Source organism: Mus caroli, unplaced genomic scaffold (assembly GCF_978045245.1).
Source record: "Mus caroli unplaced genomic scaffold, Mus_caroli_1 scaffold_1, whole genome shotgun sequence".
Lineage (NCBI taxonomy): Eukaryota > Metazoa > Chordata > Mammalia > Rodentia > Muridae > Mus > Mus caroli.
In genome coordinates this window covers 135,985,989-136,004,735 of record NW_028227256.1, presented here as the reverse complement: position 1 = coordinate 136,004,735, position 18,747 = coordinate 135,985,989, and the positions used below count along the sequence as shown (strand labels likewise).

The window sequence follows — 18,747 nt, the reverse complement described above, 5'->3', positions numbered from 1 at the left end:
CAGTGGGTGATGGGGACAGCATCTGGTGTGAGACCTGCTCCATACTGATAGCACATGATGTCTATTATCTAGCGGCACAGAATGTTAACACAGAACTCCAACTGTCAAAAGCTACATAATAAGGGACAAATATCTGCAAATGTGTACCAGAAGTTTAGGATAGTCCTTGAGAAAACATGATTTGTTGCAAATATCTCTTGAAGCCATAAATTGACTTCACTGTTTCTGTGGGACAGTAGACCCTGCATTACTGTCACACTGAGAAACATTTCCCAGGCTTACCAGCTCATTGTTCAGGGGGAAGGAATAGAGTAACACAAAGTTACAACAATCATTCATTCAAAGTTAATTGATCATGTACTTTGTTCAAGAAAATATGCTCAATGCCACAGAAAATAGCAAGCACTGACATCAAAGACATCGAAAGAGGAACAAATAAGAAATATGATAAATACACTGATATTACAGGTTATGTTGAGGAATGGAGGGACAGCATCAGAGGATTATAGGAGAATTTAAGTGTAATTTCCAGAATCCTGTTCTGCTCAACCCCACTCTTTGAAAGTGGAGAGTGATGGATAAGGGATAAGGCATTAGTCAAGGGCATATCCATGTGGGGTGAGAGACAGGCCATATAGTTGCAAGCACACACAGCAGACAGTGTTAGCTTCAATCTTTTAGAAGGTCCTACTGAATTCTAAAGATAATTTGTTTTATTCTAGAGAGATTGGGAGAAGCTACTTAAAATGTTTCAGCAAATATTAACATAATCATGTTTGTATTTTTAGAGATCACACATTAAGTGGTTTTGAGGAGACAGGTTGGGTAAGGAGACATGATGGCGAATGCTGAAGGTCATGAAGGAAATAATAGTCAATGAGGGTAGGGCCTAATGATATTGGACAAGTTTCAAGTTTTACTGATAGAATGTTCTCCTTCTTAAAGGGGAGGGGATGACATTTTAATTTTGATATTTATAGAATCCAGTGACAGTTATAAATAGCATATGCTGTTGGAACACTTCTACTGCAACTTAGATCAAGAAAAGAGAACAAAGTCACACTTAGTACTATTGCTGAACCACTTTGGAATCTGTCAATGTTTTAATACATGGTTTATTATCTTGGGTTAGAATCACAGTAATAAAGGATGTATGAGCACAGGCAGCCCATTTCTGGGCCTTTAAAGTGTCTTTACCAACCGACCAGAACACAGGGCTAGTAGCTGGTTTTGCTAAGACACCAAACCAGCCTGTCTAAGCTTTTACCACTATTCTGTATGCAGCCTAACTAAACTGTTATGAAGGAATAAAATAACGAAGAAAAAAACCCACATTGACCAGTGCATTTAGTCTTCCAACAAAAGTACAGTTAACAATAATTTTGTCCTAAAAATAACTTATTTGTTTCCACAGACAGCAAAGTCACAAGCTGTTGTAGGCAGCGATCCTCACAAGCAGCAGCTGCCCCACTCTGTGCGCCTTCCCACAAGCACACCGAGTGAATAGCAATTAGAGTAGAGGAGGAGAATTATTTTGGGAAACATAACATTTGACAAGTGCTTTAGTAAATAAAATATTGCCAAACAGCTAAAATATTTTCACTTTGCTAAAACTTTTCTGGCTTTCTGTGTTGGCTTTTCTCAAAGGCGTGAACTGTGAGTTGGAAATTGATGAATGCAGATCCCAGCCTTGTCTCCATGGTGCCACGTGTCAGGACGCTCCAGGGGGTTACTCCTGTGACTGTGCACCTGGATTCCTTGGAGACCACTGTGAACTCAGCGTTAATGAATGTGAAAGTCAGCCATGTCTCCATGGAGGTCTATGTGTAGATGGAAGAAACAGGTATGTGTTGTGTAGATGACTGATAGGCTTACAGAGACCAAGGTCTACTGTACAACTGTCGTGAACTTCAAGCTCTCCTAGCCTTCATTTGAGTCGTGAATTGGATTTTGCTTTAAGTAATGAAAAGTTACAGCATTCTGAGTTTACTTAAGAATATTTTTTGGTTGACATCTGTCCTGAGTGAAGGTTTTCCAATGCATTCTTGTAATGGTTGAGAACTGTATATATCATAGAAAAGTACCAACATCCAAAACCCATGTAATAACCCTGTAATAAACATCCTGATACAGAAGTTGCAAAAGCAATGCTATCAATTGTTTAAATTGTGAACATAATGTTTATATTTATGAAAGTAAGCAAACCAATCAAATGGAAAAATAAATCCTTCGAATTTGTCGATAAATACTCCTCTAAGGGCAATAGTATTAAATCGACATATCTTGGCTTTTTAACTATTTGGAGAATTGGGTGAATATATTTGACAAGGCATAATACCACCAAGTATAACTCAATGCTGATCCAAATCAGAGTCTCTCATTGGTTTCAGGGGAAAAGGGCAGCTCTGCATTGTAGTATTTATCTTTATGTGATAAATATAATGAATTTATATAGTGAGAGCCAAGTTCACATCAAATAATATATCCCTGTAAAGAACATTGTCATATTTGCTTAGACTGTGAATATTGCATTATGGAGTGCAGAAAAATGTTTCATAGCATTGAACTTAAAATTCCTTCCTTTGATACTTGCTCAGTGTGAAGCATGCTGAGAATTATTGTTCTAAAGCTGTAATATATACAGTTCCTCAATTGTAATAATGAATGTGTAGTAAACAGAGGTTTCCAAGAATTCACATCATTAATGTTTTCCAAAAGTAGAAACAAAATGACTTTTCCTCTATTTAATAAATCAGATATGTGGCTGAGGATTAAGTTCAGTGGTAGAGTACATGCTTAGTGTGTGCAAGGCCATGAGTTCAATTCCCAATAGTGCATGTGTACACAACCTCCTTCCCCCACCCACACACACACAAAGAAACTCATAACTTCAAATCTAATTTCAAAATTACTGAAACTCAAAGAGTGCAACGAAAGGCATGTGTGCTTCAGATATATCCATAAGCTACTTAATAAGATAATAATATTTTTAAATAGAGTAATAAAGTTGCACATTTCTTTCTTAAAAATATGAAATGCCATTTTAAATCACAGCCCATAATTTGATCTGACTTTTCCTAGCACTCAAATAATATGCCTGTGCTGGGAGTCTACACTCATGGGGACAGCTAACTGGACACTTAGAGACAGAAGGGTTGGAATGGCTGAAACTTCCAAGGAAATGAAAACCCTCTGCAGTGCATACTGTTCTCTCTATAGAGCATCACAGCAGATAACACAGGGGTTTGGGTTCTTGTGGGAAGGCAAACAGACTGGAAACTTGTGCCCTTCCTTCCTTCCTTCCTTCCTTCCTTCCTTCCTTCCTTCCTTCCTTCCTTCCTTCCTTCCTTCCTTCCTTCCTTCCTCTCTCTCTCTCTCTCTCTCTCTCTCTCTCTCTCTCTCTCTCTCTCTCTCTCTCTCTCTTTCTTTCTTTTTAATTTACATTTAAAATGTTATCGCCTTTCCTGGTTTTCCCTCCAAAAACCCCCTATCCCCTCCCCCTCCTCACACCCCTCCCCACCAACCCACCCAAGAGGGAGTGCCTTTCATTCTCTACTCTTAAAGGTGAAATGACTTATTTCTTAATATTATTGTTATATCTCCTAATAACTAACTTGGGAGAAGATTGAGATTATTTTTACACAATTAAAAATTAACATCTTTCCTATAATTCATGTGAGCAAATGGATGCTTGTATACCAAAGGAGCTTTTATTTTTTCATTTTTTTTTAATTTTTAATATTTTTTATTACATATTTTCCTCAATTACATTTCCAATGCTATCCCAAAAGTCCCCCATAGCGCCCCCCACTTCCCTACCCACCCATTCCCATTCTTTTGGCCCTGGCATTCCCCTATATTGGGGCATATAAAGTTTGCAAGTCCAATGGGCCTCTCTTTCCAGTGATGGCCGAATAGGCCATCTTTCGATACATATGCAGCTAGAGACAAGAGCTCCGGGGTACTGGTTAGTTCATAATGTTGTTCCAACTATAGGGTTGCAGATCCCTTTAGCTCCTTGGGTACTTTCTCTAGCTTCTCGATTGGGAGCCCTGTGATACATCCAATAGCTGACTGTGAGCATCCACTCCTGTGTTTGCTAGGCCCCTGCATAGTCTCACAAGAGACAGCTATCTTTGGGTCCTTTCAGCAAAATCTTGCTAGTGTATGCAATGGTGTCAGCGTTTAGAAGCTGCTTATGGGATGGATCCCTGGATACGGCAGTCTCTAGATGGTCCATCCTTTCATCACAGCTCCAAGCTTTGTCTCTGTAACTCCTGCCATGGGTGTTTTGTTCCCAATTCTAAGAAGGGGCACAGTGTCCACATTTTGGTCTTCATTCTTCTTGAGTTTCATGCGTTTAGCAAATTGTATCTTATATCTTGGATATCCTAAGTTTTGGGCTAATATCCACTTATCAGTGAATACATATTGTGTGAGTTCCTTTGTGATTGTGTTACCTCACTCAAGATGATGCCCTCCAGGTCCATCCATTTGGCTAGGAATTTCATAAATTCATTCTTTTTAATAGCTGAGTAGTACTCCATTGTGTAGATGTACCATAATTTCTGTATCCATTCCTCTGTTGAGGGACATCTGGGTTCTTTCCAGCTTCTGGCTATTATAAATAGGGCTGCTATGAACATAGTGGAGCATGTGTCCTTCTTACCGGTTGGGACATCTTCTGGATATATGCCCAGGAGAGGTATTGCTGGATCCTCCGGTAGTACTATGTCCAATTTTCTGAGGAACCGCCAGACTGATTTCCAGAGTGGTTGTACAAGCTTGCAATCCCACCAACAATGGAGGAGTGTTCCTCTTTCTCCACATCCTCGCCAGCATCTGCTGTCACCTGAATTTTTGATCTTAGCCATTCTGACTGGAGTGAAGTGGAATCTCAGGGTTGTTTTGATTTGCATTTCCCTGATGATTAAGGATGTTGAACAATTTTTCAGGTGCTTCTCTGCCATTTGGTATTCTTCAGGTGAGAATTCTTTGTTCAGTTCTGAGCCCCATTTTTTAATGGGGTTATTTGACTTTCTGGAGTCCACCTTCTTGAGTTCCTTATATATATTGGATATTAGTCCCCTATCTGATTTAGGATAGGTAAAGATCCTTTCCCAATCTGTTGGTGGTTCCAATGGAATATAATTGAAGACCCAGATATGAACCCACACACCTACGGTCACTTGATCTTCGACAAGGGAGCTAAAAACATCCAGTGGAAGAAAGACAGCATTTTCAACAAGTGGTGCTGGCACAACTGGTTGTTAACATGTAGAAGAATGCGAATCGATCCATTCCTATCTCCTTGTACTAAGGTCAAGTCTAAGTGGATCAAAGAACTTCACATAAAACCAGAGACACTGAAACTTATAGAGGAGAAAGTGGGGAAAAGCCTTGAAGATATGGGCACAGGGGAAAAATTCTTGAATAGAACAGCAATGGCTTGTGCTGTAAGATCGAGAATTGACAAGTGGGACCTCATGAAACTGCAAAGCTTCTGCAAGGCAAAAGACACCATCAATAAGCCAAAGGAGCTTTTAAATGGAATCTTTAATTCTGTGAACTTAGATGTGTTCCTTTAATATAGAACATGTGTCTGCAATACCTCACATAAAGTAGAGTTTAATATTTTAATCCTTATGATTGTTTATGGGCATTCACGTGTGTGTGTGTGTGTGTGTCTGTGTCTGTGTGTCTGTGTGTGTCTCTATGTGTGTGTGTGTCTGTGTGTCTGTGTGTGTGTGTGTGTGTGTGTCTGTGTCTGTGTGTGTGTAGGTTTGGGGATTAAACTCAACCCCCCCCCCAGGCTTGCACAGCAAGCAACTTCATGTGCTAAACATTCTTTCTAGTCCTAGTTTTTAGTATTTCTAATTACACAAAAGCTATGAGCAGATTTTTTAAAACTAATTGAGACATAAAAACCTTGTCCCTGCAACATCTGTCATTTCCAGATCCTTAAATAGTCCACTATCAGTGCTTGGTGGTAAATATCCACAGCCACAGAGACTGGATTGTAAGTGTTCTGTGCTTGAAGCATCCCCTCAAGGCCCTTTCTACCTCACGTAAGTTTGCAGGCCCAGTTTTAATTTTTACAACCCTCAATTCTTGAAGAAAGAGGCATCACCTCAATTTAGAGCCACCTTAAATTAAAAACTCAACAATTATCCCCCAGTGGGTTGATTTGTGACACTGTGAGATAGATTTAGTCAATGAATGATTAGAAGTAGAAAGACCCCTCTCTCACTACCACCACCATGGGAAAAGAGACAGCTTGTGGATGGTGGTGTTCTTGCATCAGTCAGGGGCAGAGCAGATGCCTTTGTTCATCCTAGTTTAGTCTCTGCCTTGGTGGCCAAAGCAATGCCTAAGATTCATAAAAATCAAATCAAGCCCAGGCAGCACAGTGTGGAAAGAGAAAGACAGAGACCTGTGCACCATACTGCCATGCTACCCAAAGACCTACATTCCAATGAGTGATACAGGCAGGGCATAGACCCCTGCTTGCTGACACATCATGTACCACAGATGGAGGAAGTTACCCAGGGGCCTGCTAGCTACACACCTCAGGCTGCAGTGGGAGCAACCACAATGTGCGAGTGTGTGGTGGTCAGAGGTGAGAGTTAAAGTAGTGGAACAGCTTGAGCATCATGAAGACAGATGGAACTGGAAACTTGAGGGTGGAGAGGAGTAGCCTGTTGTCAGTTGACAGCCCCGCCACCTGGGGCCATGATGAGGACCCAGCCAGAGCTGCCTCTGAGAACCAGGTCTGAATCCATGGCTACACAGCAGCAGAAGTCGGGGGTCTATAATAATGTCTGAGGCTCATGCATGAAAATGTATGAAGCTCAAACATGGAAATGTCTCTGGTTAGGACAGCTGCCAGCAATCACATGGATGTCTAGGGACTTCACACAACTAGCCCTGCCTCTCACTGCATGAAGGTCTCTGGAGAGCTGGCCCCATCTCTCACAAGCTGAAAACTCTGGCTAGTGGGCCCTGCACTTTACCTGAACAACACAGTAGAGTTGCTCCTGGTGGCTGAGGTGTGGTTGAGTCAGCCTTAGGGTTATGAGAACAGGAGAGCTGACATCACTCTCCATTCCTACATACCATGCAGTAGAGAGTTGGTTCTGTGGTCATGAAAGCAGGAGACTTAGACCTCTCCCCTCTTTGGCTGTAACACTCAGAAGAGCAGGCCCTGCACTTCCCTGTGCAACAGAGTGGAGGTGGCCTTGATGGCCAAGGCACGGGTGAGCCCAGCTCTTCACAGGCTGCAGAACTTGGGAGAATGGGCATTGCACCTTGCATCTCAACTGGGCAGCACAGTAGAGCTGGCTCTTAGAGGCATGGATACTGGTGAGCCAGTCCCAAGGGCATGTAAACAGAAGAGCTGACCCTGCCACCTGCTTATTGCCAGCATTGGGTGGCCTAGACAGAGCAGTGCTGGAGAGCTTACCCTGGTGGTACCAATAAAGTAGAGCCAGAGGTTTGACCAGCTCAGCTACTACCCAGGCCCAGATCCAGGGCTCTGAGTTGGCCCACCCCAAAATCTATATCATCTATGGATGGTTGAGATGCATGAAAAGATCAGTCCTGTTATTCCAAAGCTGCAGGATCTCCATGGCAACAAGAGGATAACCAGGAGGAGTCCCAGTGAGGATTCAATATTGGTGGTATCACAGAAGCCAAAGATCTGGAACCAGACAAATGACTCATTGCAATGAACATTTGCATGTGAAGATGTGTGGTTAGAGGGATATATGGTGGGACACACTGACATACTACAACTTCCACCATAATATGTTTTCCATGCTTTGATTGTTTTGTTGTTGTTGTTGGTGGTGGTGGTGGTGGTGGTGGTGGTGCTGGGGTGTGTGTGTGTATGTGTGTGTGTGTGTGTGTGTGTGTGTGTGTTATTTTGAGGAGGATGGGCAGATATGAAGGAACAGTGAGATGTGCCGATGAGTGGGACTGGGGTGCATGATGTGAAACTCACAAAGAGTCAATAAAAGGTTAAAAAAAGGAAATAGATTAAAATATTCATGTAATAAAAAAATAACACCGTAATCATAATATACTTAATTATGAGTACTTATATTTATTATACCATTCAATTGTAACCCAGTATCCTGATATACAAGGGATGATGCAAGAGATGGTGTTTCTATCCTTTATACATATTTAATTACCATAATAATCTTGCAAGTCTTATTTATGCCCGAAAAAAGTTTCCAAATAGTATTACATGAATCTTTTCATGTCACTTTTCAAGTCAATAATACTAAGGTGTTGATGTGAAAACACATAACCATGTAGGTCTACAGAGATAACTCCATGGTGCTTTTGAGGTAAGTATGAACGCTCCACCATCTGTGTCAGGTTAATGGATAAATGGAGACAGGATAAAGAAGGTTGATCTCAAGATGACCAAGAGTTGATGTGAAAATTTCATTTGCTCTCCAGTTACCACTGTGACTGCACGGGCAGTGGATTCACAGGGATGCACTGTGAGTCCTTGATTCCTCTTTGTTGGTCAAAGCCTTGTCACAATGACGCAACATGTGAAGACACTGTTGACAGCTATATTTGTCACTGCTGGCCTGGTAAGTGACAAATACTTTATCGGGTTTTTGTTTTTTGTTTGTTGTTGTTGTTGTTGTTTTTTATTTTTACTGACAGTAGAAACAAGTTGCTCATAGAAAGCAAAGTGAAAATTATTGTCATTAAAGGCACTAAGCCAACACTTTCTTCCGCTTTACTCATTGAGTGGCACTCGTCATTGTCCACATAGTATTGATATTATACTATACACTGTATAAGGCAGACAACCACAGCACCAGTAATGACTGGACCCCTCTAGGTTCAGAAACATGACAGTGGAAGCCTGAACTCCACATAGCTTTCCTGAAGAATCATTCGCCAGGATTGTTTTCATTATCTACCTATTTCCCAGACACCAGAAATAAATAGAAGCAATGTGTTAACCTTTTAAGAGTTGCTCTTGTAATTCATGAAGTTAGTCAAGCTTATAATTATGCTGCCCAGACAATGTTATCAGATGCTTCCCCCAATATATAAAGAATACAATGGGCATTCTTATAAGATCAACAAGAATATAGGTTAAGCACATAAAAAACCCCATAAACCTAGAGAAATAAACATCTACCTAGAGAGTAGAGATGTTACAAGAACCATCATAAAGCAGATGGTAGTACTTGAGAAATATTTTTTGATACCCTCCCTCCAATTACTGAGAAATATTATTGGTAAGTGGAAAATATTTTATTTATTCTGGACAACAATTTGATGTATTTTTAAATTTAATTTTCTTAATAAGATTTTGTCAATAGAAATGGCAACTATAGTATTTTCCCTCTATTCTCTTTTAATCCACTAAGAAAAATTGAAAACTTATGAATACTCCATATTGTATAAAATAGACTAACTGTGTATCTAACACTGTTTCCACTGAGTTTTTATTCTTGTCAAAAAAAAAGAGTTAACCCTGTATTGGAAAGCAGTCATGGGATGAACCAATCCAGTTAGTAATAGCTTCTGGTTAAGAAATGTTTATTGTCTAGGGAATATTGAATAATACTTTTGATCAATGTACAAAAAGGAGTTTTGAATTCCCTGGTTTGCAAATTTCAGTATGCTATGTTTTCCTGTTTCAGAAAATGAATAGAAGATACCTGCTGTCCTCTGGTCATTGTTACGTTATCAAATACTGGTTTAATAAAAAACTATATCATTCTGTATTCTCATCACAATAAATTCAGTGTGAATGACACATTTAAAAGTATCTGGGAGTCAATAGGGCATATGTAATTCTGACAGGAGTATAGTATGCTAAAATAGAAGTTGGGTACATTAAGGAGTTATCATGAAATTATATTAAAGAAAATATTACCATTTAGAAAATATGATTGAACATATATCATAAATGGACTCACTGACTCAAAGGCTTTGAACAAGTTACACAGCTACCCTTCAGTATGATAGTTCACTCATTAAAAAGGCATTGACAAAAGTGTTCACCCCCTTGAGTTGTTTTAGAAAAAAAAATCCAGTAATGAAATGTACGAATCTTAGCTCAGCTTAGAACATAGAGATCATTCAACAAACACTAACTAGTTAGTAAAATGGGATTGATCACTCTATGCCATATGATTAGCATCAAGCAGCATGCTATTTATTTTAGGAAGGAAGTGAGGGAGGGAAGGGGAAATGGAAAGGAAGAAATGTTGTAGGCACACATTGAAGGGGCCTTGTCCCACTATAGAACTTTGGATGACTGTTGAAGATCATTTGACTGTGTTGGCTGGTGGTGGGGAAGTGAGGATGAGGAGAACAGCAGCCAGAGCTCAGAGACACTTGTGTACACTGCAAACATGGGTCAGGAGAGTCACATACCCTGACCTGTTGATTTACAAAGAGTTCTCTTACTGCTTAGTGTAAGCTAGTTGAGTGAAATAAAACTAAAGAAGTGAGAGATTTTTAAACAGAACTGAGTAACTTCTCAGAACTAAGACATCAGTGGTAGGACATGGATGAGCAGATGAGCTGCTATTATGGCTTGAATATAAAATATCCTCCACAGCACAAAATCAGGGAACCATTTCAAAGGTGGGGCCCAGCTGGCAGAATTGGGGCACTAGAGGTAGTTCTTTGAAGATTATTTCTAACATTTAGTCCTTCCCACTACAGGTTTCTGCCACCTCTAAATGAGCCTCCCCCCCACCCCCAAGCCTTCCCTATTGTGATGGTCTCTAGGATACAAAACTATTTGTTTCTCTGTTATGGTATTTTTTTTATCAAATGTATGAAAAAATACCTAACAGTGGCCAGAAAATACACTACATGGGTATATTTAGCACTAATCCAAATCCGGGTATCTGTCTGAGATCAGTGTGTGGATGGTGTGTTACCCTAGATAGAAAAGTAAGGATGCCTTTGTACCCTTGTTCGCTGTTGTATATAATGAGATTCAGTGCTACAAACCTCTTTAGAAGTAGGAAAAAAATTATTGCTCTGATGGTAAAAACGGTCCTAAAACCATGTTGGCAGGAATCACAGCTGGATTTGTCTAAAGTCCTTATTTCAAAAGTAAATAATTTTTGAGAAGTATCTCAAAACTTTATCACAGATGCTCAGATGGAATTGAATATGAAACAAAACAAAACAAAACAAAACAAAACAAACAATCCACATGCCCAGAGGATCTGATCCAGTCTCGTGGTGTTTCTATGTACAGAGATTTATAGGGAAACTTGTTAAAAATATTGACTGCGGTCTTGACTGAGGGAGTCTATTTATATCTGGTTAAAGAGAACAGCAACTAAAATTCCCTCCAGAGCCTCGATGGTGTGGACAGAACCGGCAAACACATAAATCAGGACTCCCCCCATGTTCCCTATTGAATGAGATAATGCACAAGCCGGAAAAGCAGGGAAGGATTTATTATAGTTCTAAATCTCTTCCTAACCTGCCTGGTGTGTGAGTCTTGAGTCTTAGAACCAAAAGAAAATTACAAGCAGCCTGTGCGTCGTTCTTTCTTAATTTATCTCTCTCTCTCTCTTTCTTTTCTTCCTTCTTTCCATCTTTCTTCCCCTCTTTCTTTCTTTCTTTCTTTCTTTCTTTCTTTCTTTCTTTCTTTCTTTCTTTCTTTCTTTCTTTCTTTCTTTCTTTCTTTCTCTCTCTCTCTCTCTCTCTCTCTCTCTCTCTCTCTCTTTCTTTCTTTCTTTCTTTCTTTCTTTCTTTCTTCCTTCCTTCCTTCCTTCCTTCCTTCCTTCCTTCCTTTCTTTCTTCCTTCCTTCCTTTCTCTCTCTCTTTTTCTTCCTTCATTCTCTCTCTTTCTCTTCCTTCCTTCCTCCCTTCCTTCCTTCCTTCCTTTTTAAAGAAAGTCCACTATATCAAACAAATCCTAATACATAGCAACCTACTATGAAGACTATTGTTTAGTAGTAGTTTATAAGTATGTAAGTATGAAGTGAAAGTGTTTTAAAAGCAGGCACTCTCATTGAAGACATACGAAGGGTTCTTTGGGGAGCTCACCATAAAGAACTGTGAGAGCTCTATCTGACATGTTTCTTAGTTCCTTTATCCAATGCTTGAGTTTCTTCTTCAGATTGTTGAGAAAGGCCCCATGGGTTACATAAAATAAATATACTATGGTGAAAGAAGATTTATGCCGTAGTTATTATTTGAAATAGGATCCACTCAAGAGTTTATTAGGGTTACAAAATGAGCAATCGTATTGTTTTCTCATTACTGGCTCATTAATAGTTAATTCTCTAGTTATGCACTGAGCAGGTTTTAATTCAGTTGTTGTCATTTTAACCATTAATTAGTACTATTTATTCTCACTCAGCCATTGATTGAAGGTCAACTATTTATGTATTGCTGGGTAGTGAAGTGTTGAATAAAATACACACAGTCCTATTTATGTGGAGCTGACAATCTGTTGAAGCAGGCAACTATACACGCAAATAAACACATCATTAAAAGTTGTCAAAAGAGCAATGGAAGAAAAAGACTGAGAAAACTGACAGGAAACCAAGGCATTCTATTGTGTTGTGATCTGAGTAAGAGAGAAAAGTAACGTGAGGCAAAGTCTGAAAATTGAGGAAGAGTTGGCCAAGAAAAGGCTTGGAAGGGAATTTCCCAGGAGGGGAGAGAGAAGTTGTTAAGTCTGTGGGTAGGAAGCATTCTTGGGGAGAGTGGAAAGAGTGGGCTGGGGTGGAAAGAACCCATCCAAGGGAGCTCTTAGGTTATATTAAGAATTGAATGTTACCCTATGTGAAAACAGGAAACAATTTTTATTATTTTAAACTAAAAGAAAAGGCTATGGTTTGATCTCCAAGTTTTGTGAGTTAGGGCTATGAATTTTACCGTAACAATAAGTTTCTCGGTGAACTTAAGTCAACATTCCAGATGTTATTGGGCTGTAGGTCTGTGTCCCTTGAAAGACTCCCTGCATTTGTTGTACCGGCTTACAGAGTAGCTGATGCTATTCAGTGTCCACCATCATAATGTCAGTATCCTGATTCATTTATATTTGGGGGTTCACACTACACACAGCACAAGAAAACAAGACAATCCTCGTAATGGATAAAACATGAAAATGATAGAAAACATTTTGGGAACCAAATCTATTAACCTTGGTAGTAACTAGGGAAAATAACTAAAACAACGAGAGAAACTTACATTTGGTGATAGCAAATGTCCAGTAAGTATTTAGATCTACTTTTGGGTGATATGACAGTGGTGCTGCCTTGGTGGCATCTGTCAATCTTGGCTACAATGACAAATATGTATAACCTAAAACACAGAAGCTCCACTTTCAGGCTTCAACTTCAAGGTTTTACCAAGACACACACTATTTCACTGTATACCTTGCTTCAACCTGCAAATGAATGCTTACACAGTCACACATTTTGGGACTCCTAGTGATGAAGTATGAGTTAGATCTGTCATAGGAACTTAGAGTGAACAGGGAGTAAACACAGTAAGTTGTGAAAGGTAACATGGGAAACAATTCATTTATATTAAAGCCCTTCCTACACACTAAAACCATATTTTTATAGACATATGAGTGTAAAGACATGGAAGCAGATTGCACAGGGAAATTTATTTTTGTGTTTGATATTTTAGTTTCTTATAAAATGGTAAGCCATTTATTTTTAAATTCTTAGCTGTAATTAAATTACCTAGCTAAATATAGGAAGGTTTAAAATAATCTAATCTACTTCTGCATGCTGGGTGGTAACGTTGACCTTACTCTGACCTTTAAGGGAAATCTTGGGGTTTCTATTGGTGTGGTGACACAACATGACCAAGGCAACTTAGGGAATAAAGGGTTTATTTTGTTTATATTTCCACATCTAGTTCATCACTAAAGAGACAATCTCTAACAGGGCACCAAACTGGAGGCAGAACCCATGGTGGAAAACTGCTTACTTGCCTGTTCCATCCTCAATGACGTATCTAGCTTGCAGCAAATTGACATAAAACTAGTCAGCACAAACTGACCTCTTGTCAGCTTGACATACATTCATGTCACTTGCTAAGAACCAGTCTCAGCTTGGAGAAGGGTTCTAAAACAAGGGGCATTTGAGAGCAGCGAAACAAACAACTCAAAGTCAAATCAAGTGTTACCAGCTGATGGCTGTGTTCTGCTTGAGATGGCTTCCAGACTGTTCTCTCTATGTTCTCCTTTCTCTGGAGATCCCCAGCTAGCTCTTTGCTTCAGACAGCATTTTTTGCAAATCTAAAACCTCTCTGGATTACTCGTTTCTTGCAGATCAAAAGTCCAGTCTTTTATTTACATAGCAACTCAGTCTTTATTCCAGGTTCCTTTTTGATTACTCCATGAATCAACACCCCATGACACCAGCCCCTTGATTCTTAGAAAGAGAGAGCAAGTATAAGCACAGACAATAAGATAGCTGGGTGGGAGCCTGTCCTGAAATTACCATTCCTACCATGTCTGGGCCTGGACCTAAACTCCCTCTGTTCTAGGTTGACCTTGAATTCAGAAATCTGTCTGCCTTTTGTCTGCCTGTCTTTGTATCCTTATGACATAGTGCAGCTGCCTCTGTTCCTTTAGATCTGCGAAGCAGTTCCTTATAAATTCATATTGTATCCTTATATTTTGCATAGTTGGGAAGTTATATATTTTCAAACTCATGTTTTCAGTGTTCTTTCTCACAGCTTTAAGGGGTGTCCTGAAGGTCACAGCATTCTCCATTTTGCTGAGACATAGTGTCTTCACCTCCTGGTCTCTTGCTGTCTCTAATTATCATAGTGATTATCATAGTGTCATTAACCTTGACAGAGAGGACATTCCTCAAAGGAGGAATGTGAAAATATGTACATTATTATAAAACAAACCTTTCATCCACAGCAACCAACTACACTAGTGGAGGCCTACTCTCTGCTGGCTCTATTCAAGGGGAACAAGCTAACATCCCTTATATATGGTCAAGCAGGACATGGCAACCACTGTTAAGCTGTATCTTTGCCTTTCTTGTTCATCCCCCAAATCACACATTAGTATAAACACAATATGAAACATTTTTACAAATGTAAAAAGTCCTACAGTCTCTTTTAAAATCTAAATTCACTCAGGTGTTCATTCTATAAAATTAAAACAAATTAAGTTAAATACTTTCCTATTTCAAGAGGTAAGAATAAGTGAGTAGTCACAATAATATCAAAGCAAGACAGTACAAATCACTCAATATTTAGTATCTGGGATGTGCTCATGATTTTCTGGGCTCCTTCAAAGGGCTATAACTTCTTTGGCTCTACCCTCTGCAAAACACACAGAATATGTCCTAGGCTCCTGCTGGCTCCACTCCATACCTGCTGCTATCCTTGGTGGCTATCCAAGAACTGACAACTCTAAAATGCTGGGGTCCTTTGCTGCAACTGTGAAGTACTCTCACCAATACCCTCTCCTGGGCTTTCCTTCAAGGATACCATCCCTGAGACATGGTGCCAGAACTCAGCTGCTCTCCATGACCCCTTCATGCCTTCAAAACCAGTACCACTTGGGTGACCCTTATGCTACCAAATTAGGCTCCAGGCATAAAGTATAACCTTGGCCAGCTCTGGAACACAACTTGAATGTGTTGACTCTAAGGAAATAAATACTTCTCAGAAGATTCCACTTCAATACTGCTGGTCTCTTGTTTAATCACCACTATATATATATATATATATATATATATATATATATATATATATATCAAAGATTTTACTTCAGTTGTTCTGGTATCTTGTTAACCACAGCTGATTTTTCTGCCCCAGATAAACAGAACCATAGAGTCTTAACTTAAAATAGCACACAGCCATGATAGAGCCATTAAGAGACTTTCAAACTTCCTTCTGAAACTTTACAAGGCAGGCTCCAATGTGTGCATTTCTTTCAGTTCTATTATCTTCCAAACTCCCACACAACAGTCCACCAAACTTTGAATGCCCAACAGCTTTTCAAGCCCAAAGGTCCAAAGTCTTTCCATCGTCCTCCCTAAAACAAGGTGGTCAGATCTGTCACAAAAATACTCCACTATACTGGTACCAATTTCTGTCTTACTCTAACCTTTAAGGGTACCTTAGGGTTTCTGATGCTGTGATAAAATACAGTGACCAAAGCAACTTGTGGAGGGGAGGGTTTGCTTAGCTAATACTTCCATATCTAGTCCACCAATGAAGAAAGACAGGGCAGGAACTCAAACAGAGCAGGGACCTGGAGGTGGGAGCTAATATCAAGGCCATGGAGCAGTGCTTGCTGATTTCCTTCTTCCTCTCTGATGACTCAAAAGGGACTTGGGGTTGGCTATGCGGACACTGCTGCCTTTTCAGATATTCTCTTTAAAAGTTTCATTTTAAAAATGATAAATTGAAGTTAATGGTTTTCCGTTTTATGCAATGTTCAGATTAAATCATACCTACCTTGAAATTCTACTATATTTCAAGCCTTATAGGTTAAACCTTTCTAAAAAAGTATTGACCAAAATCATACATTTTTTAAAAATTTATTATGTATCCCTTATCCATTGCTACTAGAATCTGGTTCCATGTAGTATCCTGTTATTGGCTTCTCCTGCTAGCTTTTTGAGGGTGGGCACCTTGCTAATTGGCACCGGCACAGTGGTCAGCCTCTTCTAAGACATGTGCCTGGCATTCCTGAGCTTTGACTAAGCAGCTTCTCTAAACTTTTATCCTGCAGGATACACAGGTGCCCTGTGTGAGACAGACATAAATGAATGCAGTAGCAACCCCTGCCAATTTGGGGGGGAATGTGTCGAGCTGTCCTCAGAGGATCTATATGGAAACACTGCTGGCCTGCCTTCCTCCTTCAGCTACGTTGGAGCCTCGGGCTATGTGTGTATCTGTCAGCCTGGATTCACAGGTGAGGCAAATGAAGTGGGAAATGACTCCTTGTGTTTTATAGCAGAGAAGAGATAATTAGAAGGAAAACCTGTGCTGTGTAAACTCTGGTGCCATGGCACAAAGGGTCCCCCTTGTGGGCATGAGAAATAACTTGGACCACATGTAACTCCTTAGCTTATAGGGAAAATGTAAAGAATGGGGATGGAAATGGATAAAATGGGACACATTTTATTGAGAATTGCTGTCTACCTCAAAGTCTTCAGCCTAGAAGTAAACGCTATCAGTAATTTCGTGTGACCAAATTTGAGAATGTTTAGTCTTATGGTCTATTCACATTTGCTAGAAATGTTATAGTTATGAATATGTGCATGAAGAACAATTATCTAGTTTCAAATAATCTTGCTAATCTATTCTGCAGCTAAAGTCAATGAAAACATCAAATTTCAGTGGCTTCTCTTCCTTTTGAAGCACCGTCTCTAAAACCGAAGGTTCTTGCATGTCTATTTTCCACTGAAAAGAGGCATTTGTATCTAGTGTGTGCTCTGAAACTTCCAGAACTTTTGAAACAGCCCCTCAAAGTGTTAATAAGTAGTAATTTACCCACAACTGCTAGATACCAAAGAGAAAGATAATGGAAATCTAGTCTTCTACCCTATCTTTTTCTCCATAAATTAAACACGTACTTCAGGAAATACCCTAGTTGTTGCTGGGAACGTCTAGGAAAAGATAACGATGAAAAAAGACCTAGGATTCCCTTGATTTTCCTATTTCCTATTTGAAGATAACAAATTTTGATTTGTGATGGTTTTGTCTAGTTCCTGTAGGAGCCTTGTCTGGAGGCTGCATCAGGATAAAACATGTAATCTCTGACCAGATTTTAACACACATGCTTTTGCTGTGCCACGAAGCATTTGTGAACCTGATGCAATCATAGTAGGGTCTCTTTATCACAAACTAGAGTTTGGGCTTACTCACTGTTTGAACGTAGGACAGTTTAGTGAAGCAGCCCCAAACTCTCATCGGGACAAGGTTTTATAAGAACTGGAAATAAGTGAGGGGATGTCTATCCTGGCAAGCATCTAACTGAATATCTGTTGTAAGCTGACAGGTGGATGCTCTGAAGCAAGACCATATACAATCACAAGTGGTCTGAAAGTACATCTGAAACAATCAGACTAATCCTTGATTAACTGTTGCTAGGAAGTAGCTATGGGGTAACTCTGGCCAAGGACAAGCTATGAGGTCCTTCCTGGTACCTGGGTACCGTGGATTCAGCTGTGGGCCACGTTCTCAAGCTTTTTGTCTTTGTTTTTCTTTTCTTTTAAGACAGAGGCCAGTTCCAAGATGGAATAAGTTTGGCCTCTCACTCTGACCTTAATTTTTAGATTAATCTTGTAATATGTCTTATTTTCTAATCATGTTGACCTGTAGGAATCGATATGAGCTGTGAACATATAGGTTTGTCTGTAACATATTTGTGTAGTTACCTCACCCATAAGAATAGTTCATTATTCCATTTCTATTTCATACTCTTATCTCCTTTCTTCTTTTGAAGTTATTTGAATTGGGTATATTGATGCATTTTATACAGCTACTTGGCATTTTCCTGGGAACAGAGTGGAGAATATATTCCAGTATCCCCTAATATTAAGTTTGGGATTATACAAAGGAAATTCAATCAAAGTGAGAAGCCATTGTTTTTGTGCCTTGACAGAAACCAATATGGCTGTTCAACAAGAGGTATAATGTTTCAGAAAAGCCAGAACTGATGGAAAGCTGACAAGAATGACTATGTTAGTTAAAACACCTGCCTATGGCTTAATGAATTAGTATCTTTGTTTA

The 18,747-nt window shown here is 39.6% G+C and overlaps 1 protein-coding gene across 1 annotated transcript in view; it reads left to right on the top strand.

Annotated features, from left to right (window-relative positions):
• Positions 1–18,747, top strand: part of Crb1 (crumbs cell polarity complex component 1) — a 204,113-nt gene that overhangs the window by 46,804 nt on the left and 138,562 nt on the right. The window contains exons 3-5 of the mRNA XM_021170879.2: positions 1,648–1,843; positions 8,470–8,609; positions 16,742–16,924. Of these exons, the coding sequence (XP_021026538.1) occupies positions 1,648–1,843; positions 8,470–8,609; positions 16,742–16,924 (519 nt within the window). The remainder of the gene's footprint in view (positions 1–1,647; positions 1,844–8,469; positions 8,610–16,741; positions 16,925–18,747) is intronic.